The 27,276-nt window shown below is 44.3% G+C and overlaps 2 protein-coding genes across 2 annotated transcripts; one reads left to right on the top strand and one right to left on the bottom strand.

Moving 5' to 3' along the window:
- Positions 1–1,645: 1,645 nt before the first annotated feature.
- Positions 1,646–7,863, top strand: TADA2B (transcriptional adaptor 2B). Its single transcript, XM_065659819.1, has 2 exons — positions 1,646–1,988; positions 3,153–7,863. The coding sequence occupies exons 1-2, from the start codon at positions 1,719–1,721 to the stop codon at positions 4,143–4,145; spliced, it is 1,263 nt and encodes a 420-aa protein (XP_065515891.1). The 5' UTR covers positions 1,646–1,718; the 3' UTR covers positions 4,146–7,863.
- A 1,267-nt stretch (positions 7,864–9,130) lies between these two features.
- On the bottom strand, positions 9,131–15,041 carry GRPEL1 (GrpE like 1, mitochondrial). Its single transcript, XM_065659829.1, has 4 exons — positions 14,921–15,041; positions 13,817–13,985; positions 12,355–12,436; positions 9,131–10,348 (listed from the first exon to the last, which is right to left on the bottom strand). The coding sequence occupies exons 1-4, from the start codon at positions 14,989–14,991 to the stop codon at positions 10,002–10,004; spliced, it is 669 nt and encodes a 222-aa protein (XP_065515901.1). The 5' UTR covers positions 14,992–15,041; the 3' UTR covers positions 9,131–10,001.
- Positions 15,042–27,276: the final 12,235 nt, after the last annotated feature.

Genomic DNA, 27,276 nt, shown 5'->3' on the forward strand with positions numbered 1-27,276 from the left:
GGTACTGATGTTGGTGTTGCTTTATGTCTTTTTTATTATGAAGCCAACACCAACTTATGAAATCCATACAGAGGGAGGCAGGATCAGGATCTGAGTTAGTGTTACGGCGAGTGCTGTGTTTACACAGTGTTGCCATAGTCTTAAAGGACTGAATGCTAATATTTTTTTTTAAAGTGTGGAATTTTGAATGAGGCTTTTTTTGTTGCTTTAAGACTGGGATGTGTATCATTTCGTTCAAAATGAGTAGCTACTGTGATCACTGAATGCATAATACTGACGTCACTTAGAAAAGGCTTTTTCAGGAGTACCTGTGCAGTGTCTTCCCCAAAACTCACCAAAAAGCAGCATGTCAGAATTACGGAAAACTCCCATGTTTCTTCTCCACGCTTGCTTCTCTTCAGCAACAAAAGAGCAATTTGATTCCTTGGCTTTTGTTTTCTGAATTCCCCTACAAGTAAGGAGCAGCCCAGCATGGGGATGTTCCAGTATTTCCAGTTGCCAGCTCAGCAGCTCAACCATAGCCACCTTTTCCTCACAGTCCTCAAGCAGTATCTCATTTCCAGGCAACCCACGTTTCTCCTGCACTTTCAATAGTTTCTCCAGAGCACCTCCAGCCCGTTTCATTGCGGTCAGAATGTCTCTCTGTTGTGACAAAGTGGTTTTAATGGCTGTTAGCTTGGTGTTTCTGCCTTGATTTTTCAGCTCCCACAAACCACTTTTTTTTCCCCTGAAGTGGCTGAGCCCATGGGCTGTGTTTGTACCTTCCTCAGGGTTTGCTCACTGAGGTTGCCAGTTTCTGATTCTCTTCCTGTCATGTACTCAAGGTCCACAAAGCGCTGACCCTCTCTGCCAGTTGTTCCTCAGCTTTCAAGGTGGTTTCAAGGTTTTGGATTTCATGCTTGATGTTTTCCTTGTGGGCCTAGAGGCGCAGGAATAGACTAGTTTTATTTCATTAATCTTTGCCTTACCAGCAACGAAGTGCTCCTTTTCAAAGCCGGTCGTGACGATAATAAAGCGTCAAGGGGAGAAAGCCATCGCACCGCTTGCGGTGGTTGATTCCCAAGGGGTAGATGTCAGGGGGCGGAACACTGGGCCCAGGCCCGGGCCAGCCGCTTCTCCCGGCTCCGCCCGTGGCAGCCCGGCCTCCGGTAGCGGCGAGCGGGCGCTCTCCTGCCGCGGCCGCCGGAGCGCCGCGGGCGGCAGCCGGCACCGGGGGTACCGGGGCCCCTTCCGCCCGTTCGCCTTCGCTCCTCGGCACAGCCCCGCGGGCCCCCGCGGCTGAGGCGGCTCCAGGGGCCCTGCCCGCTCCCGTCCTCCAGCCCCGCCGCCGCGCGGGTCCCGCTTCCCCCGTTGCCCGGGCAACGGCACTCGGCCCCGCGGCCCCTCCCCTATCCCCATGGCGCCGGCTCGGCCTCGCCCCGCCCCCCCCCGCCGGAACCAACCAGTCAGCAGCGGGGTTGCTCTGGGTCGCCCTGTCGATTGGTCCCGGGAAAGGAAGCCGGGTCCCTGTCTGCCAATCATAGCCGTTCATTCGTTTTAATAGCCCCCGCGCCCAGGCGTGCCGTCCCCATTGGCAGGGAGGCCGAGAGGAGGGCCGAGCCCTCCTCTCCCATTGGTTGTCTGTCTCAGGGCTCCGCCCGCCGGGCGCGCTGCCATTGGCAAGGCAGGCGGGGGGGCGTGCCAGCGCGTGCGCGCGGGCTGTCGGCGGGCGGGGTAAGATGGCGGAACTGGGGAAGAAGTACTGCGTGTACTGCCTGGCCGAGGTGAGCCCGCTGCGCTTCCGCTGCACCGAGTGCGCCGACATCGAGCTCTGCCCCGACTGCTTCTCGGCGGGCGCCGAGATCGGCCCGCACCGCCGATGGCACGGCTACCAGCTCGTCGACGGCGGCCGCTTCACCCTCTGGGGCGCCGAGGCCGAGGGCGGCTGGAGCAGCAGGGAGGAGCAGCTGCTGCTGGACGCCATCGAGCAGTTCGGCTTCGGCAACTGGGTAAGGGCCGAGGTCCGCGGGGTCCCGGCCGCCTGACAGCGAGCGAGCGGCCCCCGGCGGGCCTGGGGGGGGCTGCGGGGGGTGCCCGCTGAGCCGCGGTGCGGGGTGCCCCCGGGCTGGGGTGGGTGCTCGGCCCCCGTGTGAGAGCCGCCGGCGGAAGGGGCGCCTCGGGACCGCTCGCCTTCGCGGACCCGTGGTGCCCTGGGCTCAGGCACTGGCCCTCCCCGAGCCCGTGTGTGGTAGAGCTTACACCTGATGCTGCTCGGTCTTCGGCCTGTTCCTTCAGTGTGCTCTTTCCTGTGAGGGTGGTGAGGCACTGGAATCGGTTGCCCAGGGAAGCTGTGAGTGCTCCATCCCTGGCGGTGTTCAAGGCCAGGTTGGACAGAGCCTTGGGTGGGATGGTTTAGTGTGAGGTGTCCCTGCCCATGGCAGGGGGGCTGGAACTGAGTGATCCTAAGGCCCTTTCCAACATTAACCATTCTGTGTCCCAGCTGTGAGTTTGCTGCTTGCTTTCTGTGTCAGTACATGTTCATTTTTAAAGAACAGCAGTAAAAAGCATCATCGCCTGATTCAATAATTGTTACTTGATCATAGTTTTATTAAACATAAAGACTTCTTCAAAATCTTTAAGTGTATGATTCTTGTACCTTGGTTTAGCTCTTAACCAACTAGAAAAGGGTAAATGTTATCTTTCTTACTGTAAGTACTGTATTTCTTTATTGCTCTAAAAATACCTCAGCAATGTGATATAAATGAGTCAAATCAAAGTTGATACAGTGATCTCGGTGCTGGCTTGGGACTCAGAAAGCTTCCTAGTGATGGTGAGCTGGATTTCTGAGAGAGCAATGGATGCTCCGGAATCACCATATGGCTCCAGTGTAGTGGTGGTGTTCTGTAGCCTGAGGATCTGATGCAGTTTGCCTTGGTGCTGCTTCTGGTGCTGCCTTCATGGCCAATGTGCTCCCGTGCACTTGTAAATACTTGTCTGGACCTAAGAACGCAGATCTGATGGAAATGTAGCCAATCTCAGCATTGCTAGGAAAGCTTAAGTACTATGAGTTGGCTTTTGAGGAGCAGGGAGGAAGTCAGGCTCTTCCCTGAGTGCATGTTAGGCTGGAGATGTAACGGGAATCATTTGATCACTCTTCCTTATGTTCCATTTAGGAGGACATGGCTGCTCATGTGGGAGCATCCCGATCGCCCCAGGAGGTGATGGAGCACTATGTGAGCATGTACATTCACGGCAACCTGGGAAAAGCCTGCATCCCTGACACGATCCCGAACCGAGTGACGGATCACACGTGTCCCAGCGGCGGGCCGCTGTCCCCCAGCCTGACCACACCGCTGCCGCCACTGGACATAACAGTGGCGGAGCAGCAGCAGCTCGGGTACATGCCGCTGCGGGATGACTACGAGATCGAATACGATCAGGATGCGGAGACCCTCATCAGCGGCCTCTCAGTGAACTATGACGACGACGATGTGGAGATAGAGTTGAAAAGAGCTCATGTAGACATGTACGTGAGGAAGCTCAAGGAGAGGCAGCGGCGGAAGAACATTGCACGAGACTATAACTTGGTACCGGCCTTTCTGGGGAAGGATAAGAAGGACAAGGAGAAAGCTCCCAAACGAAAGATTACTAAAGAGGAGAAGGAGCTGAGGCTGAAACTGAGGCCTCTGTACCAGTTCATGTCTTGTAAGGAGTTTGAAGACTTCTTTGAGAACATGCACAAGGAGAGGATACTCCGAGCAAAGATTCGGGAGCTGCAGCGGTACCGTCGGAATGGGATCACCAAAATGGAAGAGTCAGCAGAATACGAGGCAGCCAGGCATAAACGGGAAAAGAGGAAGGAGAACAAAAACATAGCGAGCTCCAAGAGAGGGAAGGAAGATGGAAAAGAGGGTGAATTTGCTGCCATTGAAAACCTGCCTGGCTTTGAACTCTTATCGGACAGGGAAAAGGTGCTCTGCAGCTCTCTAAATCTGAGTCCTGCACGTTATGTGACTGTAAAAACTATAATCATTAAAGACCATCTCCAAAAAAGACAAGGAATTCCTTCCAAGAGTCGCCTTCCCAGTTACTTAGACAAGGTACTGAAGAAAAGGATTTTAAACTTTCTAACAGAAAGTGGTTGGATATCCAGGGATGCTTCCTGAAACTCAGCTGATCTGAAAGTACACAGCAGAGGCACGTTAGAGCCTCAAGGACTCCGTTAGTTTTTCCTTCCCTCCCCAAAGATACAGAAATCATGTCACTTAAAACTAACAGCAGCAAAAATGCGAATGCATAAACCCCCTCAGTATTCGTGATCCATGGTTCAAATGGACTTTTGCTTTGGATCATGGAAATACTTAATTGTGAAACTTCTGCATTGGATTTCACTGCTTCTCAGTCAGATTTCTTCCACGTGAACTTACTCAATTCCAGTAGTCTCAGAGTAGTTACTTACTCCTTACTACTGGATACATGAGTATTGGTGTAATCCTTGCTTTTGTTTGAAGGTGGGAGATAGTTTCATTTGCTGGAAACTTTCTTCTCCCTTTGTTGTCTTTTTTGGTGTAATGCTGACGGGAAAGTGAAGCTTCCAAATGACCAGTGCTAAGCTTTCAGGACATTCTCATTAGTAACTACAGCCAAGGCTGGGGCAGCGGGTGAGTTTCTGTCAGGAATGCAGCAGGGATGAGAAACGGCAGTGAGTGGAAGGGAAGAAATGCAGTAGGTGAGATGCCTTCAGGTACTTGTGCTGTGGAAAGGGTTCTTGAAGAGCTGCCTTTGTACCCAGCTGATCCAGACAGAGCTTTGACATTGAGGCTTGGATGAAATGGACCCCACTGAAGCTTTGATGTTCACTAATGAATAGCAAAGTTGCAGGAGTACAGGGCAGCTGTGATGCTGTGTGGGGTCAGCACCACTGTTAAGTGACTGATTTGGGCCAGAAATGGGTTTTGGAAAGACAGGGAGCGAGTCATTTGTCAGTAGTTGGGAGCCTCAGGCAACAAAATCACTGTTCCCTCTTGTTGGGGGAGCCTACTCCTCATTCGGTGCCTGTAACTTCTGAGCTTGTATGGGCTGGGGAGGTGTAGCTGCTGCCTCCTCCTGAACTTTGGGAGGGACAGGGAAAGGGAGTGAGATTAAAAAAGGAGAGTTACCACTCAGACTGGGCTTTAAAACCAAAAGAGAGAGGTGATACAGATGAGGTCAAAGCACACAGCTCATGTGCTCCTGAAGTGCAGAGCTGTTATCAAGCCATTACAGGGTTCTGATTGCACATACCTTGAAACATACCTGGCCAAACGTGTTGAAGTTACTGACACGGCAGGAGAACTGTGAGTGCAGCCCACTGTGGTGAGAACAGCGCACCTGGAGAGGTGACTTTTCCCAACTCTAACACTACAGTCTGAACTGGGTGCTCGCAACAGGCACCCTTTGGCCAGGTATAACACCACCACAAGTGAAAGACATACCAGATCCACAGCACTGGGTTAGTAGCATCTACTAAATTAGGGGGAAGATGTTGAAGGAGGATTAGAAAAGGACTTTTATGCTTGTTTCAACCTTAAATTCCTGTGCTGGTATTTAACCAGTTGAATAAATACGGTGGTTGCCATGTGGAAGACAGCACAGTGGTACTTGCCTAAGCCTCTCCACTGGTCGTGTTCAGAGCAGGAAGCTGGGACCAGAGGCCAGTTGGGCAGGTCTTCTGGAGTGCAGGAGCACCAAAACATGGAATTTGACTGGCTCCAGAACAGGTGTGAGGACTGGAAAGGTCATCTTGCTTTGATGCTTTGGGCTGTAGTCAGTGAGGATACCACAAAATCTTGAACCAGTATTAATTCTGCAACTTGGCATGGGTGTACTGATGGGAACTGGGGTTTAGTTATCATATCCAGCATTACCAAAATAGTGTTACCAGTGAGGTTAGAATAAAAGGGGTACAATTACAAAGCCAGCATTTCTAAGGAAGAGAAAACCAAAACTCTAGTGCCTTTTTCTTTTGAGCTTGTGATGTTTGATGTTCTGTCCCTTCAGAAAAGGTAAGGGCCATGTCCTCTTGGATGTAACGCTTCGTTTGGCTTACCTGTAAGTGGCTCGTTGTAGAACACTTGAGACAAAACTGTCTCTCCCTGGCAGCAGTGGAACTAACTGCAATGTGCTGAGTAGCTCTAAGAACTGTTTCAGCCCTGTACACTGTACAAAAAGCACACAAATTCGTAAGGTATAAACCCTTGGTTATTTTCTGCCCTACCCCTGCAGAAGGGATGCTCAGCCCTTCTGGCATTCTAGTTATGCAGTCTCGTTCTTCCTGTACCTTGTTCCTGAACTGCTATAACATCCCATTACTGCTGATGTTCTCGAGCCTCAACTCTGCATATAGCTGGGAGTTTAAAAGCTGGTTTTTTTATTACTATTATTATTTTCCTCAGATCCGTGATTTTTATATTTCTACGCTGTTGTGGCACATCCAAGTGGAACTGAAGCAATAGTCTAAAGCCCATCTGAACGATAACTTAAGACAGTATCTAGGCACCAATGAGTCATTTAAATGTTGAACTCTGCAGTTACACTTTGTAGTTTCTTAATGCCTCAGCCCCTCCAAAATGTTTCTTTGGTGCTAGACGTAACTTATTGAACATCAAAATGAATGTAAAAATAAAGTATTTTTAATGTATGAAATATGGATATCAATATTTATTTTATACTTGCAAGCAAATTCAAGGTGGTGAATGTTTGCTTTAGCAAATACTAGTCCCTTGGTAAGGGCTTCCCTAGAAGCAATGTCTCATTGTCAGCTATGCTTTGAATTTTTAAGGTGACTTGCACTAGAGGATGCTGCTGTTCCATGTTTTCACGTGGAACTGATTTAGTCAAAGCATTCCTTTGTTATGAGCTGCTGGTTTTTTGTTTGTTTGTTTGTTTGTTAAGCTGAGATGCAGTTATGTTGATCCTGCAGTTAACTAGAGCTACACTGCTTCTCTTCTGTGGTGAAGGGGCTGAGCAAACACATGGCAAAGAGCTCAACCTGTATCTTGTGTTGATCTGGAAAGTGCTTCCTGTACTGTACAAATAACCTAGCCTTCATGTTGCTAATGAAAAGGTGTTTTATATGCTTATGCTCTTGACTTTTCTAATGGAAGATATTACTAATGATTGCATCTGTCCTAACAGCATTGATGTAAGCCTATGAAAAACTGACACTCCATAAGCTGTTCAAAATACTGGTCTTCTGCTACTGACAGAGGCAGCAATATGTCTGTTTTAATGCTGTATGTTTACTTTGATCAGTCCAGTCACAATGAGGTTTTACAGCAATATTTGCTTACCAGGTAACAAGGGAGCATTAGTCTCCACTCTGCCAGAGCAGAAGGGTTTGTTAGAGAGTATTCTGGATACAGACCCTCCTGCCTTATGTTTTGTTGCTGTCCAAGCAAGCATTAAGAACAGCATCAGTAGGTTTGCACGAGTCTTTGACCGTAAACTGCCTTGTCAGTCACACAAACTAAGCACTCTGCCATTATTCTCTTGTGCGGTGGCTGCATCAAGTTTCTTTAAAACTGTAATGGACTTTTTTGGCCTTTCAGTTTACTCTCTTCTTGCAAAATGTTTTTGCATGTGCCCCAGTTGCTCTTAAGTGATAACACATTAAATACTGTGAAGGAAGGTACCTGGTGAGCATGTTCAGCTCATCAGCTGCTTCCTTAAAGGGAATGTTGCACTCATTTGAATGGTGTACTGGTGTAGCTGTGCCAGACACACAAATGCCTGTGCTGAAGTCATGTAAAACCTAACTGATGTTGTGCACACTCAGCATTTTACTAGGTTTTTGCATTGTATATTGGTAAATAAACTTGTATTAAAGTTTCTTTCCATTATTGATTTAATGGCAACGTAGCTTGTGTTATGAGGAACATGGCGTAAGTCTTTGCAGTAACAAATGGAGATGCAGTTTAGCCAACTGATGGTGGGTGGAGAAGTGGTGTTTATGAAAGAGCTAAGGCAGAGGTACTGGTGGTAGCTTTGTTGCCTGCTCTTAGCTTAAATTGCAGAACAACCTCCCTCTGCTCTTTGATTTCTTCAGTGCTTCTTACTGTTGTATGACAAAGCACACCGGTGGTTTGAGCTCTCAGTGAAGACTGAAGCTCTCTGTGCTGAAAGCTTCTCTGAACAGGCAGGCCAAAGAAAGAGAACCACTTAAATGAGATTTAAAACTGCTACTTTGAGTCTTGCACTGAACATTTAAAAGTAACTTTTGTTTAAGAGGACCCTGAATGAAGTAATACAGCCCAAAAGAGAGAGTTTGTGTGAGGTGCTAGGAAGCCCATTAACAAAAGCTTTATCTGCTAGGAAAGAAGCTGCCCTTTGTTTTAATTGTCCTACTGCAAAACTTCTATACTAATGAAGTTATTAGATTTAGTTTAGATCCAGAGGGACTGTGAGGGGCAGAACACAGCTCCAGCATGCTGTAACCTAGATGGAAGTTACCTTCCAATTCAGTTCTTCATGTACCAAAAATCATTCTCCCTCCCCTGCCCAGTCAAAATGCTGATTTTCTTTCTTAAGAGTTGTGAATGAATGAATCCTTAAACATGACTGTCCCCCCAGCAGTAGTGTGCACTTAGGTTGTTCCTAGTTAATTGATTCCCAGGAGGCAAATCAGCATAGGGAAGTAAGTCTTGAAGGAGAAGTAGTCACCTCTCCCCCTGAGCAGGTCTCGTGTTAGTAAACTGTTGGCAACTCTTGCCTCTGAACCCAAAAAAATAATCAATACTTGACCTTAAGGCAGAAGATCCTTGATGGAAGACAACCAGAAACACGGGTGAAAATTCAGCAGTACTTACTATTTACCAGGTCCTAATAACATGCATAAGTAAGCTTGAGGTTTCTGTCCCATGTTAGATGTGTGGGCTTTGAGGATACAAGAGGCTTTGCCAGTTGTGTAATCTGCCAGTTTCCATCCAATCCAGGTGACCAGACAAACGTAGGGCAAAGCATGGAGTTAATCAGGGACTGTATTTTAGCCTGATTCTGCAGGACTGGGAGCAGCACATGCAGTTTAGACAGGGCAAGAGCTGTGCATGGGAAAAGTTCTGTTCCAACTTAAGATCCAAGCTGAGTAAATGCAAGAAATGCAGATGAAACAAAGTTCACATTTCTGACCACTTACATGCAATTATTTATGTATTTCTAAAAGACAGTATGAACCAAACTCTCAGCTACTCACTTATGTGGGCATTCTGGCTTTCAGCAGGGATGTAACTACAGTTTGCATACCAAACTGAGTGTAAAGCTTGGAAGTTACAAGACTATCAAAATTGTTTAAACCAATTTATACAATATTAAATTAAAAATCCAGATAGGATAAATTGTATTGGTTCTTCGATGCCATACAAGTATTAGATGGTTTTCTTGAGTCAACATTAGCACAGGACAAAAAGGGTTGAACACTTACAGAAGATGTCTACTCTCCAATGCCTTTTATTTACAGGTCAGAACTCACCAAGGTTTCCGTTTCAGTTGCCCAGATTATTTCTGAATAGACATTAAAAAAGGGCATTTATCACATAAAAGCTGACGGGTGCTGGCAGAAAACGGGTTATTTGTACTTCACCCACTCCTGCAGTGTTGGATTCTACAAACCAAAAGGAAGTGTTTGAGCCATGATTTGGATTTTCAATCTACACACAATGATAAACGTGATGCAGAGTTCTTGTGAGCATTTTGTTCCTTTCAATTTAATGCACCTCTGGGAGCAATAGTTGTAAAAAACATTATCTACAGCATTAGGGAGCTTAACGGCTCTTGTATTTCACACTTGAGAAGAGAGTTGATGGAACAGTTACGTTGAAGGCCACTAAGCAGGAGAATTTCACTGGTTGCTTCATTTTCACTGGGAGACCTCAAGAAATTCATTTAGAGCTCTCAGGGGGCAGAGGAATGAGGAAAGCACAGTGTGAGAGGAAAACCATCCAGCTGTTTAATAGTTGTATGGCATTTTACCTTCTGAGGTTAAGCAGCTAAGCGTCTTTCACAACACCCACCAAGGCGGGCCGCAGTGTACGCCCGTGCAGCTTATAGCCAATCTTGGATACTAATGCAATAGTGCCAGGCTCCTTCCCTTCCATAGGAGCATGGAACAACGCTTCGTGTTCATAGGGATCAAACTTGGCTCCGACAGGATTCAGTCTGAGCAGGCCATGCTTTTTAAACACTTTCTGAATCTGTACTTCTGTCATAACAAGACCTTCGTATAAGCTCTTCAAGTGAGGATTTTCATCCTTAATTTCTTCTTTTGGAACACTTTCAGTTGCTTTCTCCAAAATGTCTGCAACTTCTAGTAAGTCCTTACAGAAGCTCTGAATCCCTGAGAAGAAACAGAAGGGAATGGAATTAGTCCACTGAGGGAAACAGGCAGCCCAACAACCACAGCCCCAAACCCCACAAATAATCTGTACTATTTGAGACTTTTTAACAAGATACATAAACATCTGGGGTAAAATGTCCTTTCCAGTTTTACTGGATGACACAGAATTGTTACAGGTACCTTGAAATCCACATCACCTCCTCTAGTTCTATGGAAAAAAATTATTTCAACTTAAAAGAGTTAAAGCTATGCTGATGACCTGACATTAACAGTTAAAATTCTAGTAAAAATTACCAAACCCTTCAGATTAACATCATTGCCTCATGTCTCTCTCATCCTGGGATTCAAGTGCAAAGCATTATATTGCCCTATTCCTACTCTTTAATCTGATGTGCCAAAAATATTTCCAGAAGAAAAAGCATGTAGTTGGACTAATGAGGAGTCTGAGAAAGGAAGAGGGACTGCTGTGATTCACTGTGAGAACTCGCACCTCTCCCTGCCACTACAAACCACCTGTACAGAGTCAGAAGCTGTGCCTTGTAAACACTGAGCAATTCCTAAGGTAAAGACAGGCCCTGTCCTGAAGCTGTTCTCTGGCTCTCAGTAACAGAATCTGGCCTTATCTCACTTAAGGCAAACCATTTCTAGAAATCATGAAAAACCGAAAGCGTTCAGTAAAATAACACATTTCTGTGTAGCGGTGAACCAGTGACAAACTGCTCTGCATTTTGACAGGTTTTTCCTTACCGAGAAGTGGTTATGAGCATTACCAGAGCACAAGTCTGGTTTAAACACAAAAAATCCTACCAAAGCACCTTGCAAAAAAAATCTATAAGGATCAGGTAATTCTCAGGAATGGGTCACTAACAACTGCACATCTCTTCCTTCAACAGGAAAAGCAGTCATATATGAGTGGTAAAACTTAAAATCATGCAGATTTTCTGTAATTTGGTATTCATGAGAAACGTGATTTGAACATTTATTGTAACATTTCTGAGCTCAGACATGACTCACAAGTCCTTCTGCACTAAGCAGCGTATCAGTGAAACAACGCTTACTGAAAATCAACTTCAGAACAAAGTATTCAAACACCCATGGAAACCGTGCAAGAACACTGTAACTGAGAAGTGCTTTTTCTGACAGCACACACTAACTGAAGACCCTGTATTCAAAAATCTAAAACTTCTGTATTCAGAATTAAACTACAGAGCTGTGTACAGTGTGTGGCAAAAAAGGCCAACTCATTTTTCAAGCCAGAGTGACAGTCGAATGCTAAAATGATCAGCACTCTGCTGCCGCAGTATTTGTGTACAGTGTTTTACAGATTTGTGTTTGAACTGTCAAAAAGCTGAATCAGATGTCAGTAGCCTGGCTCCAGCTGTTGAAGAAAGATGTGTATCTAGCATTCCTCATAGTCAGTGATTTTACATTCCCACCACTGAAAAGAAACCACCCACCTAAATGTATTACTTCTGTTTGAAAGCTGCGGCCTTCAGCAGAACACAAAAGTTATCCAAATATAAAAGGCTAAAAAAAAACCCCAAAAAACCAAACCCCAAACAAAACCAACCCCTCCCCCCAAACCAACCAAACCCAAAAAACCCACAGAGTACAAAAACCTTTAAACCAGAAGGAAAGCTCTTATTCCAGGTCAGTATTCTGCAGTCAGTTCTGAGGCTAAAGTGTGTGAAAATGGCAAACTTGAGGCTGCAGACCTTACTGAAAAATCTACCAGTGCAGGACATCTTGTAGGAAATCAGGTACCAAGCTGACAGAAGATTTCAGGTCAGCTGTGTGAGCCTTGTCCTTGTCTAGTGAGATGATTGTAATTCTGATGCAAAGTGAGGAACTGTTAAAACTTCTCTGCCTCAAATACATTTTTCCAGCAAGGGGTCAGAATGACTTAGGAAGTACACTGTGTCCCAACTCTGGGCCAGTCAGCTCAGTTTTCCAGGCTGAGCATTTCCTGGGTCTTACGAGCATAGACAAAATGAGCCTCCACTGACCGTATAACTTTGCCTCTTCTACCAGTTTCTGGCTTCTTTGCCTTATGTTTTCTGCATCTGCCAAGGCACGCTTGTACTTGTCCTGAAAAAGAAAAACCAGTAACAGAAAAGATTTCATTCCTGGTTGTTGGGTAGTTGACAATAATTCAGAACAGCATATTAGGTATAAAACAGCATTTTAAACAGTTACAGTTTAGATGGCCCGCCATCTGAAGACCAATCTAAAGACAACATGCCAATTAGCACAGCATCTACCAACACAGATGTTGGCTTCACTTTAATGCAGACAGAAGTGAGCGAAAGAAAGTAAGACAGATTTCCAGACTCTCAGTATTTGTCAAGAGGTTGGCTGGAAGACATTTTTAACTCTACAGATACATCAAGTTTTATTAATCAAAGGTTTCCGCTTTTGGCGATGCATGTTCATGGGAAGCCTTCACCAGTCCTGAGGGATTTTGACACTGTGGCAAACAAGACTCAACACAGTGTGTTTCTTCAAACTTCACAAACTATGAAGCCTAACTCCTCTAGGAGCAGATGTACTAAGAATGGAATTCATTAAATCTAGGCACTTTCAGGTTGAGTGCTTCACCACCTCACCCAGAACTCCACACTGGGCTTCCACTCTGAATATGTTTGTGAAGAATCCCACAATAGAGTAAAAATAATCAGCGAGTTGACTGAAGAGCCACGTTAGGCAGCCAATAGCAAAACGTGTCAGCAGAGATGTTAAATGACATCTCTGCTTTGTCCTTCAGTGCTTTGGGAAGGGCAACAGGCAGAAAACTCAATCCACTTATGATCTGTAAGTGCTCCTTCTACAGAAGGTTCTGGGCTACCTCTCAAAGTCTCAAACGCTCTAGAAATCCATGTTATATAAAGCACTGATCCAGAAAAGCAATACTTTTGTTTAATCCTTCACCGTCTGCTGAAGAGAGAATGCAAGATGGGCCAGCCAAAGGGAATGTGATGCTTCAGCCTTATGTTTGAAGGGCTCTCCAACAGAGGTTTGAAACTTCCAGAGTATGTAATAAGTAGACTATTAAGTAAAAGCTAAGCACCACTAACCCTGACCTTTGAAAAGCCCGCAGCTCTTTTCAGAAAGCCTACTCCTAGTGCACACAAATGCACACATCAAAGACAACCTCAAACCCTTCCATAGGCTTCCAAAAATTACTTCTCCATTGAGCAAAACCCAAGCGAACTGAAGTCACCAAAACTCAGTATCAGATATTCAGGCTGGAAAAGGTCCAACTGCATGCAGAAACTGGAAATAAGTTATCAAAGAATCTTAAGTCTTGTACCAGGGATGCCTCTCTTGTTGTACATCTACTTTGAAGCTTTAAGCAATTATCAAAATGCAGGTTTTTATTCAACACAACTGCATCCAGACTGGGCACCAAGAAACCATAATGAACACTCATAGGTATGCTGTGTGCAACCCAATAACCATGAGACTTACGGTAACTTCTTTCAGTTGCTCTTCCAGTTTGGCCTTTTCTTCAGTTAACATCTTTTCAGCGGAGCTCGGTTCAGCCTTGTGTTCATTTTGGCTCTGACTCTGGTCCTCTTCCAAGTTCTGGCCAGGATTTTTCTGTTGTGTTGCTGCACAAAGCAGTCGTGGAGAAGTCCTAAGGCAAAAACATGGACAGTATTAATCAGCTGCTTACTTTGTAAGGTATTGGCATCTTCTGGACATACTGGACACTTTATTTGACGTATCAATATCTACAAAATCCTCACATTAAAGCACAAAGTAATACAACAATTCCAGCTGTATGAAACCTACTTACAGAACCTGTCACGAGCAGTAACTGAACTCAGGCCATCTAAACTGCTACAAAAAATAACTTTGCTGCAATACAAAAACCACTGGGCAGCAGCTTGTAAGTGCCCACTATATTCAGTTTATAAAGCAGCAGCACTTTTAGAGGCAGCATGTGCTCGCTTTCAGCACGGTGCTCTATCGGGACACGAAGCCAGTTCACATGATGCAATCGCCCGCAACAGCCTCCCAGAAAACACCGACAAGAACCGCGGTTTGCCGCCTACAGAGCTACAGTTGCTACACAGCAACGGAAAAGCGCCTTTGAGTCCCCACTGTATCTCACTGGTGCATCGCAAATGCCGTGTCAGCAGCGGTTCTGTCTCCATGAAGGCGAGTTTTTATCCCTTCCTAATGTTTCTGAGCCTGAAGCAGAGGAGCAGACCGGCTCACGGACGACGCTCACTGCTGCAGTCCCAACAGGCCTGGCGCCCCGCACGCCGCACCAACACTTTAGGCCCGGAGGCCTTCAGGCCCACGGCGCGGCCCCTCGAGCCCCGCAGTGCTTGGCTGGGGCAGTGCCGGCGGATGCTAAGGGAGATGGGAGCCGGCACCGGCCGCCCGGGCTGTCAGAGGGGGCTCCCCGCCGCAGAGCCGCTCACGGGGGGGAAGCCCCCCAGCGCGGCGCGGCTGCGCCCCGCTCTTGGCCTGGCTCGGCGACAGCAAGGCGGTGAGCGCGGACCCGGCCCGACCTATGCCGCCATGCGAGACCCGGGCCGGGCACCACGGAGCGGCCCTCACCTCAGCGCGAAGCTCAGCAGCGGGTACCGCGGGCGCAGCGCGCCCCGCACGCACTGTGCCACCGCCGCCATTGCGCCTTCCTTCCCGCAGCCCGCCGCAGCCCGCCCCCTCGGGCCTCTGCGCTGCCTCAGCCAATCAGCGAGCGGACAGGCTAAGAGCGACGTTGCCGACAACCAATCTGCGTGGCGGGTGCGCGGCTCGGGCCAAACAGGCGAGGTGGGGGGCGGAGCCTGCAGCGCTTCCGGGGCGCGGCGGAGGGAATCGCTCCCCTCGCCCTCTCGTGGCGGAAGGTGACGCGCGGGCGGGCGTGGCCATGGGCGTGGCCGTGGGCGTGGCCGTGGGCGTGGCCGCAGGCGAGGCGGGGCTTGGGCGGGAGGCGCGGTCCCCGTGTGAGGGAGGCGGTGAGCGGGAGCCTCCGCTTTTCCTGAGGGCGGGTCCTGCCGGGTCCTGCCGGGTCCTAGTGCCCCTCCTCGGGCCTCCCCTCGGGAACGGGAGCTCGCACGGGTCAGCGGGGCTCCGGCTGCCGTCAGGCGTCGGCGTTCTCCTGTCAGAACTGGTCAAGACGAGCTGAGGCAGTGTGGTGGCTGCGGGTGGTCCCGTCTGTCCGTCCTGAAAGAGCTGTGACTGGGAAAGTTTGCAGATTGCAGCTCGTTTTAACGGCCGAACTGTCAATCAGTAATGCCTCGTAGCCTCTGTCAGTAGTTGGTGTGCAAACCCCACTGAGAAGTGTGCCTATGCAAGCTCACACAGTGCTGTCTACACGCTTGCTGGGTAATCATCATCTCAAATCTTGAGCTTTAATTAAAAGGGATTAATGCTGCTAATCCACTGTTCCCACATTTGGCCACCTGCTTGTACAACCTGTTTGTGTACTGGTGAGTGGAGGCTGCGGAAGGCCTGCTCGCTGTGCTTGGATGGCTCCTGAGCTTTGTCAATATCTGTTAAAGTGGGGAAAAAACCACCCAATATCAAGGTCACGCATTTATTGTACAGTCCCAAAGTGAGTCCTGGATTATTCACAGACGTGTGAACACCAGCTGTTAACCTGATCTTCACATGCATTTGTGCACTTCCCCAACGTAAACTGAAGGGTAGCGAAGATGCAGATTCCACAGTACAGATTCAATACATGTTATATTCAAGTATGTAATAATATATAATCAAAGTACATTCCTGCTTTGCCACATGAGAATCCTGCAGAAGCTGGGGCTTTGCTAAGTTCAGTCAAACTTTGGCAGAGTGCACCAAGTTTTCAGCATGGCTTTTATTTGGCAGGTTGCGTATCTATGATGTGTTGCTTCATGGCTCTGCAGGATGCAGGATAAATGGTATAAAGAGGCAGCAGCCTTATACTGTGACAACTGTTAGATCCCGAGGAGTCTCACTGCCTCATACAGTTATGTGGATGTGGATTTCTCCTGTGAGAAGATCTGGAAGAGCTAGAAGCATACCAATAAACACTCTTGGGTGACAATAAGCTCTCAGATACGAACCAAATGGGTTTGCAGTCTGTGGTTTTTATATTTTGGTTGTCACTGTTTTGTGATGTGACACTGGTACAATCCAATGGCTTGCACATACACAACACAGCAAAGAAAGAGTGATGCCGTGTGATGTTCGTACATGCAGTGGATGTAGTGCTGTCGGTATCTGCCTTATGGAAAGCAGATAAGCCACAAATTTCAAGCTTCATCTTCAGAAATACTGAAAGAAGTAGTTGAGGAAACCTGTTAAAGACGCTGATAATGCCGAGGAAGAATCAGAAGGAACAAGGAGAGAAGTAGGAATAGCCACAAAAGGCAATACCCACAGAAAGCCATGAAGAAATGAGACAGGAAAGGTAAGTGAATCTTCAGGTCTGATGTTTTTAAAATCCTCCTGGAAGGATTATTCATTTCTCACAAAGCCTAGACAAGCAGTCTTTGCTGTCTCATCATTCTTGGCTGTCATTTCTCCTTGTCACTCTCATCATGTAGCTTCCTATTTCAGCCTTTCTTAATTCTCTTCTGCCTATCATCTTTGGAAGTTGTGCTTGATTAATAATTGATCATGAAATCACAAAATTGATAACAAAAGGTTGAAGAAAGCCCATTGCCAGCATGGTTAATCAATAACTGAGTAAAATACAGTCAGCTCAAGATTTCTAAAACAAGTTCATTCTTGTATTAGGACCAGTTACCCCAAGCGTAGTTCACAGGCCTTTTGCAAGTAAGTTTTCAAGATACTCCACAGTACGAATGAGGTTTGTTGTGATTTTCTTAACTTGAACAGCTGTCAAGAAAACCCTGCATTAGCACAGCTACTGATGGGTCAAGACCAGACAGCAGATGCAGCACAAAGGAAGAGCATAGACATTTAAATAGAGCTTGTTTGCATCCTGATTGATATTGACTGTTAGTACTGTCCCACTTCTACCAAAACCTCCGAAATTTTAATGTTCTTACACTACTGCTGTCTGTTCCATTTTAATTGTAAACCCAACCTAATGTGTTGGGGTTTTTTATACTCAGTACTGAGTATTCAGCACCTGGTTGGCAATCACAGATGTTCACTAGCAAGCACTGTTTGGTTCCTGAGCAGTCGTCTCCGTACCAAGTGGTCTTTTGCTCTTCACTTTAATACTGGGTTTGAAAATGATCTGATGATAAGTAATAGTTGTCCTGAATTCTGTAACATTAACCAGCTGCTACTTTTCAACTTGATGTGGTTAAAAGTGACTTTAACCCTTGATTTCTGTGGATAGAATCTAGTGAGAGAATCAAGGACTCTGGATATGATCCCTTGGTTTCTCTAGTGATTCACTTTGTGGTCTTGTGCAGTTACTTAACCACATTTCTACAACTACAAATTAAGGGCAGTAAATTTTCAGTACCTTACAAGAAAGCTGTTTAGAGAGCACAAGGGAATTTCTGTGATACTTTGAAAACTCAAAATGTCATCTGAATTATGTCTCTTTTTTATTATTAATATTGCACTTGTAGTGAAGAGACTTGTAATCCTTCGAGATGAAAAATGCCATAAATGCAAGATTTGTGCTTGAAAAGTTCAATGAAAAATTAAGGCATTTCTGTTTCTCTAAAAAAAAAAAAACAACAAAAAAAACAACCTAGTTCTGTTTCCTAATGCTAAGATATAGCCTATTGATATTCAAGCAGCAAACAGAATGCCATTACTGTGACTCGAATATGAACTGTGTTATTAATGTTTTGAGGGTGCAAGTGAAAGGGCATTATATCTTTGCTGAACAGATATAGGTCATCCTGATCAGAACCAATATTGAGCTGTGGTGGGAGCAAGTGGACAAACAATGACCAAAAAATGCCTTTGTATATATTCCAGCAGTGACCTTTCAGGGAAGTTACCAGGAAATAACATGAAATTAAATATCAGAAAATATTAAATATCAAATGAAATATCAGGAAACATCAAATTAAAGAAAATGTTAATTTAGCTGTAAGACTGTTACTGAACTATATGGTAGTGAAGACAAACCTGTTATTTATACCCGTGCCCTTTAGAAAAGGTTGCAGATGGGACCACTGAGCCATAGCCCATTGTGGGAAGATGTCTAGTGTAAAATTAAGGGACTGATCCTGGTGTATAAAGTGATAACAAATCTTCCTCCATAAGGATTGTTAAGACTGAGGATCAGCTCCACCCTGGGTCCATTTCAGACATAGGACAATAAAGATGAAATCATTACTTGAATCCAGAAACTTTAAATCCTGAAATGCAGGTTGGGGGATTGTGGGGGCAGAAAACCTGACTTTCTTTTCACTAAAGCAGCACTAAGATGGTTAATCTGTATGTTCAGAATTACAGTTTTTAATGCAAACATTGTAAGATCTCTCTCCCAAGAGGAAATGTGTAATACCTACTTTCTGCCTAGTTTCTCCTAAGGCTGAAAATACTGAATCATACATCCTGCTCTGATAATAAAGAGTACTCTTGGAGTTCCCATAGCTTTTTGCTAACTGGTTTGAAAGGTACATTTTGTAACCATCTTGTTGCCTGGAGAGCGTTGCTGTGTTGGAAATGGAATAGCTATAGCCACAGGGCTCTGAAGAGAGCTAATTACAGCAATTTAGAACAACAAAAGTTCTGTTCCTGGGGGGACACTGAAGAGATCCTTCCCCAGAGCAGCATGCCACAATTTCAGAGGCAATTTATTGTAATATTCCTGCATAAGTCATCTGGTATACCAAGGATTTACAAATCTGGCTATTACGGTTTGTTCTCTCAGCCCGTATGTTATCAAGGGCACTCGTGCATGTCTTGTAGCATTCCTGGAGATATAAAAATGGAAAACCTGTCAATCAAGTGTTGTCTATCTTACTTTAGCCTAGCTACCACTCAGAACAAAGCTGTTCAAATGCAGAGAAACAATCTTCTATCATGCTGCTGTGGCTTTCCACCTTGAGACAAATCCACTGAGCTTCAAGAGAAGAGTTTTCAAATCAATTGTGATTCTCTTAGTGTGGTGTCATGGATTTTCTTCATATTTTTCATAAAAAGAAATTGTTGCCTTTCAACTTAACAGAACAAGTTGATAGAACAGTAGGTCAGCTCTCTTCTGTCACATTCACATTTGCCAAGCAGACAGCAGTTCTTGGTATCTGTTCCTGTACACAGGTTAACAATGGAAGTGCTATTGGAATGGTATTTTGACATTCAGATCTGCGTTTTTCTTTCTTAATTTCTCTTTAAGATTTGATTAATGACTTGCTGTGGGCCTGTTTCTGCTGTACAAGTGATTTGTATTAGTCAAAGAGAATGTTGTTTGCTGAAGGACTGCCAAGCCAGGTGCTGGGCAAACAGGCTGCCAGTAGTGCTGTGAAAGCCTGAGGCCTGGCTATTTACTGCTCAAGTGTGACTTGTGCAAATGTTTCTTCCTTGCTTTTTGCATACTTTATCTGATGACTGACAGGATGTTGAACAGTGTGGTCGGTTGGGCAGCACACAGAGCTCTTTCTAGGCATTATGGTTTAGTGCTCTGGTTCACAGTTCAGTCTCATAGGTAGGCTGTTCTTTGGGCACCCAGCTGGCTGACAAAGCAGGACTGCTTGTTCTGCTGACGTTGTGCAAGGGTATTGAAAAGCTATGAATGGAGGTAGCATAAAGCAAGATTTAAAAAGGTTATCTGATGCTTTTATTCAACTGCAGAAAGCAGCAAGAACTTGTCATTGTGTTGCTGTGTGTAACTAATGAGTGGGTGAACGCTCCTGTGGAACCAGTGCCCTGCTGCTCCATTCAATCCTACCTAACCTGGCTAGGTGAGTCTGGCTAGATGGTGACAGAGTTCAGCTAAAAGTAACTGGAGTGGAAGGGCAGAAAAGCTTCTGAAAATATGATTGCCACAGAAATAAAGTATACCTAACCACGTTTCTGGTGCTTTGTGTGGAGGTCTCTGAACCTCTCCCTAAAATGAGTGCTTCACACTTTGCTCCCTTTCACCAGCATCTGTGAAGGTACAAAGTCAACCCTGTTATAGAAGCTGGTGAAATTAAGGGGGAGTGTGTGTGTTTTTGTCAGATTTTCTTCAAAATCAATTGAGTTCTGCTATTGATGTCTATGGTTTAACTCCAGTTTTGGGAGTTTATTTGAATGTAAAACATGTGCCAGGCAAGTACAGGCAGAGCTGAATGAAAGCCCTTATTTTACATCCACTGTACTTGTACCTCGCTCAGAAAGCAAGAGCATGGCTGCTTCAAGTTTCGTAAGAGCTGTCACCCAAAGTCCTTTCACTGCTGCTTTAAAGGTCACCTCAGATTTATGCATTAGATCAGGTTAATGTGTTATTAATCAATCAGAAACTGGTTGAAAATTATTGGATTCTGCACTTCTGTTATACATGTTAAATAGGAATTCTACTGCTATGGCTGAAACCATATAGTCATTCCCCCTGACTCCATCACCAGCTGCTGGGCTCTGCACTGTTCTCTGATCTGACTGGACAAGCTGCTTTTCATTGTCTTCCCAACCCATTGGTGGTCCTTGGATTTTGCCCAGGCTTATGCTCTTCTTTCTCCTTCTTCCTCTTTCATCTTCTGCTTTGCACATTCCATCATCACATCTGCTCTGCTGAGAATGGAAGTGCCTCTTTAGCACACTGCTTCCATCTCTGCTTACTCACTCTTTCTCAGGTTTTGTGATGCTATCCTCTCTCAAGTTCTCATAATGATTTGTGCCCAAGAACACCTTCACCTTTGTGATATTAAATATGGCTTCAGCAGCACTGTGTTCATTTCTAGAGATGGTGTGAGTGGTACCCCCTACTCTGCTTTATGCTATTAGTGTTGATTAATAATTGTGCTTGTGCTGTGGTAAAGCATTAAGGTGGAGAATCCCAGCCCCACTGTGGCTGTTCTTTTAATTCATCTTTATTACTGAACAAAGCGGACTCTTCCGTTTCAAAGAGCTTACAGCTTTTTTATGACCAGTGCTGTTGGCAGTTTATTAGAACACCTTTTCCTGCTGCTTAATTTGTATTTTAAGTCTATTTTTGAAATTATTTTTCTGTTGTGTCTCTTAAAACATGTGTTTATTACTTTTCTATGAGTCCCCAAGTGCCTTGGCTGGCAAAGTCTTAATGAATAAAATTACTGGCATGTTACAGCTATAAAAATCCACTCCCTCATTGGAATGGGACATGCAAGTTTGAGGAAGCTGAGGGAAACAGGGAATATATTTATTTTGGAGTTAAGTAAAATAGGATAAATACGTAGGAAAAATGTAAAATTATTCTGTAGTCACAAACTGCTAATACGTTGATCTTCCTAATTCCACCTTAAGCGCATAAACCAAGTGGGGTATGTGTAATCACAGTGATGCTTGCTCTGTAGGACCGATCCAGCAGGCTGACTTTGTAGCAGCTGAATGCTGACAGTAGTCTGGAAGTACCAAAGAATTCTGTATGTGCTCTGTGTACCTGCCTGTCCTGGTACATTGTCATGCTAAATAGCTCTGAGTTGGCTATGCTGCTGGAAAGCAACTAGACCTGAGGCTGCCTGTATCTCATACAGCTCTGTACTGCTCTGAGACAATTAGTGACTGTCTACACATTGATGTGACAGCTTTTCTGTTATATGGGACAGAAGGAGCTGTTTTGGACTGCTGGTGGTTGCTTTTCAATAACTGTTAACACCTTGGTACAACACCAAGTGAATAAAAGATGTACAAACAAGAAGTTGAGGCTTTAGAGATAACTCTGAGAGCTGTAAAGTAGATTCTGTGCTCTTCTGCCAGAAGGCAGCGTGACAGACTCAGAGGATCTGTTCTTACAGCTCTCTCCACATTGCAAATAACTGTTTCAGAGCCAGCTTTGCAGTAAACTCGAGCTAAACTATGTAGTTCGTGTCTGCAGTTGGCAAGCACAGCTACAAACAAGGTCAAGCAAGAGCAAAGCACAGGAAATATTTATGCATTAATGGCAATTTCCTTGTTGCAGCTCATGGTTTGCAAGGAATAAATTCCCAGTTGGGGGCAATTCTGAGGCACCAAGCAAATTTACCCAGCTTTTTACTTTTCAGATATTCCCTGCCTTTGTAATGGCTCTGCAGATCACTGTGTGCGAAATGCTGATAAAGTTAGGTGGTGACTTAAGGCAGTCTCAGCTTTTCAGGCAGTCGCTGAATGGGGGAGACAGGATACATCTATCTTCTTCTGTTGGCACAATGTGATGCATTGACCCTGTCCACCTTCAGTCCCCCCACACAGGGGGGAAAATTAACTCCATCCCAGCCAGAACAAGTACATAAAATAATAGATGTGGTGAGGCACTGGAACAGTGGTAAATGTGCCATCCCTGGCAGTGTTCAAGGCCAGGTTGTACAGAACCTCGAGCAACACGGTCTAGTGTGAGGTGTCCCTGCCCTCAGCAGGGGAGTTGGAACTAGATGATCTTAAGGTCCTTTCCAACCCAAATCATTCTATAGTTCTCTTCTATGATTCTATAGATATCCCACTGACCCAATAGAGGGATGAACAATATGCTCACTATAAATACAGCTTGGCTGCATTTGTATCTTATTTTCTTTGGTTTGTGTCAATGACATTTGTCCAGTTGACACAGGGAAATACCAGTATCTTAAACTCCTAATAAATGTTATGAAAGCTATAAGGAAAATTTTCAAATGGAATGGCTGAAAATGTGCATCTGGTCTCTATTTATACACATAAATATTTTGCTCTTCAGACATATTCTTCCCTTTCAGTTCCAGAAAATTTGTAGTAGTCTTCATCTTACAGGGGTTGTATATTCATCATTTTGTGATATATTTTCATTGTATACTTAGGTGAGATTCCAGTTTAGATAAATCTGTAACCTAGATAAATATAAACCTCTGGTTTAGAGTATCTTGTTTCTCTAAAACTGCCCCTGTTTTCTTCTAGAAAAGTCTGTGCCCTTTGGTGAAACCTCACTCTGTCTAGGGACTTTCTGGAATGTCATTTCTAGCATTCCTCCCTTTGCCCAGTAAGTGCTCCTACTTTACTTGACCTCCTGGTTTTATGTGAAATTAACTACATGTATTTCTGGAATGGATGATCACTTCTAGCAGAGTAGCTGATAATAGGTAATGTGAGATGGAGGCAGTATAAGGCTGGAAACAGTAATTCTTCATTAAAAACAAGCACTGTTTTGTCCTACTAAGGGCTAAGGGAGAAGTTGAGCATCAGGCTTCATTTTGTTGGGCCAGTGATGCCACTGTGTAATTTTTGTACCTGTGTTTTGGGCTGGCAGCAGACTTGTCTGGTTTTTCCACCATGTAAGTTACAAAGCATGTAATTCCGGTGCTAAACATGTGCAGTCCCATTGTGGACACCCTTCATATCCTGCCCTCCAGCAGCTGTGCCAGAAGTGCACAAGCCTTAGTAAGTCTTGTTTTGTTTCTGCCAGCCCCATACTGATGTCTTATTTAATGTGTTTTTAGATAGCTATTTTTAGGCACTTGTATCTTCAAACATCAGGTCTAGCAAATATGTCTACCAAATATGTAAGCCACAGTTCTACACTTAATATATCAGCTATACCACTGCAGCTGGTGTGCAACCTCCTCTGTGCACCTCAGAAGAGCCTCTCTAAGACATTTAAGGCCCAGCAAGTTGCTCTCTATCTTGCAGTCAGTATGCAGCTCCACATCACTGGGGCTGGTTTGCCTGTGTTTGTGTGTCTGTTTGGCTCTTGGCAAAATTATTTATGCCCTTTCCAGTCTGCCTGCCAAAATCATCGTGAGGCCTTTGCCTGGCTTTCTGGTCTTCAGTCTGTTTCCCCTGTCTTGCTCTCATCTGCTTCACTCAGTATTTCTTATGACTATGACTCTTGAAAGTGGCTTACCCAGCTATGTCAGGAGATACCCTGTCTTTTGAATTGTGGATTTTGTGCTCTGTTTTGTAAGCTGGCTAGAAACATGAGGGTCACCATAACCTTGAGTTGAGTCATCTGAGTGCATCCCTATGTCTCATATTGAATTCCTAACTATTTACCAGCATATTTATGCTTTTAACTCTAAGACAACCTCAGGAGACAGGCTTTTAAACCAAACCATTAGCATAAGAAGGCCCTTTAAGAGCCTCCTTCTGTAGCTTTGGGTAACTAGTTCCTTCTAATAGGAAGGAAGATCAGATGTTTGGCATGAGTGAAAAAGTTGTTTAACTTCAGGAAGGACTTCCTTCAAAGGTTGAGTTTGCTATTTCCCTACCTGATCTTCTTTCTTCAAGAAGATTTATGATGAGCCAAATGCTTGTGGCTTATCCTTGACATTTCTTGGGCTCTCTAATAAACACTGGTGCCAGAGATGAAGTGTATATATTGTACAGACAGAAACGTGTGTAATGGTCAGGTTAACATAGTGTCAGGACACTGCCATGTCTGTCTGATGAGCATATCACAGGCTGAACTGAACACATCTATTTCCTTGTTCAGAAAGCATGTAGTGTTAGTAATGGCATTACAAAAATCTCTTTCCAGTCATGTCAAAGTTGGTGCATTTGTTCCTACTTGGTACAAAAAGATAATGTTGATCTGTGTGATTTAACCCTAAATACTTACCTGGGGCTTGGACCATACTGAAAATAAAGCCCATTATATTTAACAGAGATGCTGCTGCTTTTGCCACACAGGACTGGCAGGCAGCATACAGCAGGTTGGAAAGATCTTGTTATTTTTCTGAAGTGAAAAGAACATGCCTGAGAAAATATTTAAGTAACATGTTCTTCTTATACTGTACCTTGTGTTGTGTAAATGCCTCTGGAAATCAATAAAAACAAATTAAACCTAATGTAGCTTTGCAAGGAGGGAAAGACTTTTACCCTCATTTATTAATGTTTGGGAAAAAAATCATTGCATAAAATACCCTACATTAAAAATAGTAATTCATGATGGTTTAATATCTTTCCCCCCTAGTTAGAAAAGAGCGGGCAGTATAGGACTGATTGGGTTTTACTGCTATGAAAATATTTATATTTTTTGACAGCAACTGCCATCAAAAATAACAATAAAAAGAATTATACGCAATACTGAGTGTTCGCCTTCTGATGTTTTATGTCTACGCAGAGAAGATGAGGTACAGACAATTGTTCAGCTGCAGTAAAGTTCTCACTTTTATTGTGCACAGCTAAATTTATTCTTGCTGTAATTTTTGTGAAATCAGCAGAGTTACTTCTGCTGTGCATGCGAATGACCTGCTCTGATTGTATTGTTGTTCCAGGAGAGACTACACTCCAGCAGAGTTTCTTCCCTTCAGCTGAATACATGTATACATCTAGATTGTGTTTACCTCTGCAACTGCTTGTGTGATTATAGCCAGCACAGATAGAAGAGCACAGCACCTTGACTCCTTCAGGTAGATGAGATAAGCTCTTGTCATTTCTGAGAAAGGATGCTGTTACATGTAACATACTTCATCTGAAATGCTTCACCATATTCCTGATTAGGCAGAAGCCTTCTTTAGAAACAGATTGGGGTTATTACTCAGGACATGTTCAGGCTTGTTATTTTCTAGAGTATCCAGAAATCAAGGGAAGGGGCTCTGTTCTTTTTTTTTTTTTTTTTTTTAAATTGAGAAGTTTCTGCTGTTTTATCAGAATATTTTCTGGTTATAAAATACCCCCAACAAGTTATGCAAAGAAAATAGGCTGATGGAAGTTTTTCCAAAGCTTCTTTTTTAATGAAATAAATGTGTCAGAAAGGAATAAAGGAATGTAAGGTTTACACAGGAAGGAATATAGGGATTAAACACAAGTTGGACCGAACAAGATTTGACATCCAGTTTCTGTTTTGAGATTATTCATTTTCTCCCCATTAAGCTGTTCAGACCCAAACTGAGTAAGTTCCCTCTAAACTAGTGATTCATATTTCACTCTGAACATTTCATGTTCCTTGTATTGATGTGGAAATCTGTGGTTTTGATAGAGCTGATTAATTTATTTTTCCCCTCCATTGGCAATATGTGTCCAGAAATGTGTATGTTTCATTTCTGTGCCTGCTTATTTTTATTTATTTTTAATGGCTTCTCTCCCTCTCATCAGGAGCATATGTATGATGCAGGTTGCCATGGTAAATATGAATTTTTTATTAGCAGTGTAAATATTAATTTAAAACATGGTAACTGAGATTTTAACACTGCTTTGGAGATTTTCCTGCTCCTGAGGTGATAGAAATGATGTATGAGGTTAAAAATGTGAAAAACAATGTCTTGGGGAGGAGATCTTGAAGTGATAGTACAGCAGCCTAACGGCACAGAAATGTAGGGTATTCGTGAAGCAAAGGCAATAGGTCAGACATAAGCTTGCTGAAAGTTAATAGTAGAGAAGACATGGGACCAAGGTTCAAGTTTTAAACTCCTTCCTTAAATTTCTGCACCATTTGCAGCCAGTTCTTTGCTTTAGAGTATGACCCCAGCTGGATCCAGTATGAAAAAGAGAGTATGAAAAGACATGGTCAGCTCCAAGGCATGGAGGGGCCTCCTGAAGTTTCATTTGTTACTTTACATCTCATTTGCTGTGCTAAACATGCTAAACATATAATTTTAGGCAGATTTTTGAAGACTCCCAGTTACCCAAGTTAGCTCAGTGGGGAGTTACCTGCCAGGAAGTTCTTGAAAATTCATCTTTCCAGACATACCCCATCTCTAAAGCTCATGTCCTTCAGGCTCTCTTAGATTGTTTGTGAAATGAGGCTGATGTGGCTTGCTTTCTTGGGAGTTGAAGAAACAGAAGGATTTTGGGATAGTTGGTGGTTTTGTCCAATGGATTTAGTTTTTTCACAACCTGTGATTCCTGATGGATTTCTATTCATCCATGAAGTCCCTGGTGTTATGACAGTGTTAATTTTTCACTGTGGATTCACTGTTGGAGCA

The sequence above is a fragment of the Lathamus discolor genome, chromosome 1, assembly GCF_037157495.1.
Source record: "Lathamus discolor isolate bLatDis1 chromosome 1, bLatDis1.hap1, whole genome shotgun sequence".
Taxonomy (NCBI): domain Eukaryota; kingdom Metazoa; phylum Chordata; class Aves; order Psittaciformes; family Psittacidae; genus Lathamus; species Lathamus discolor.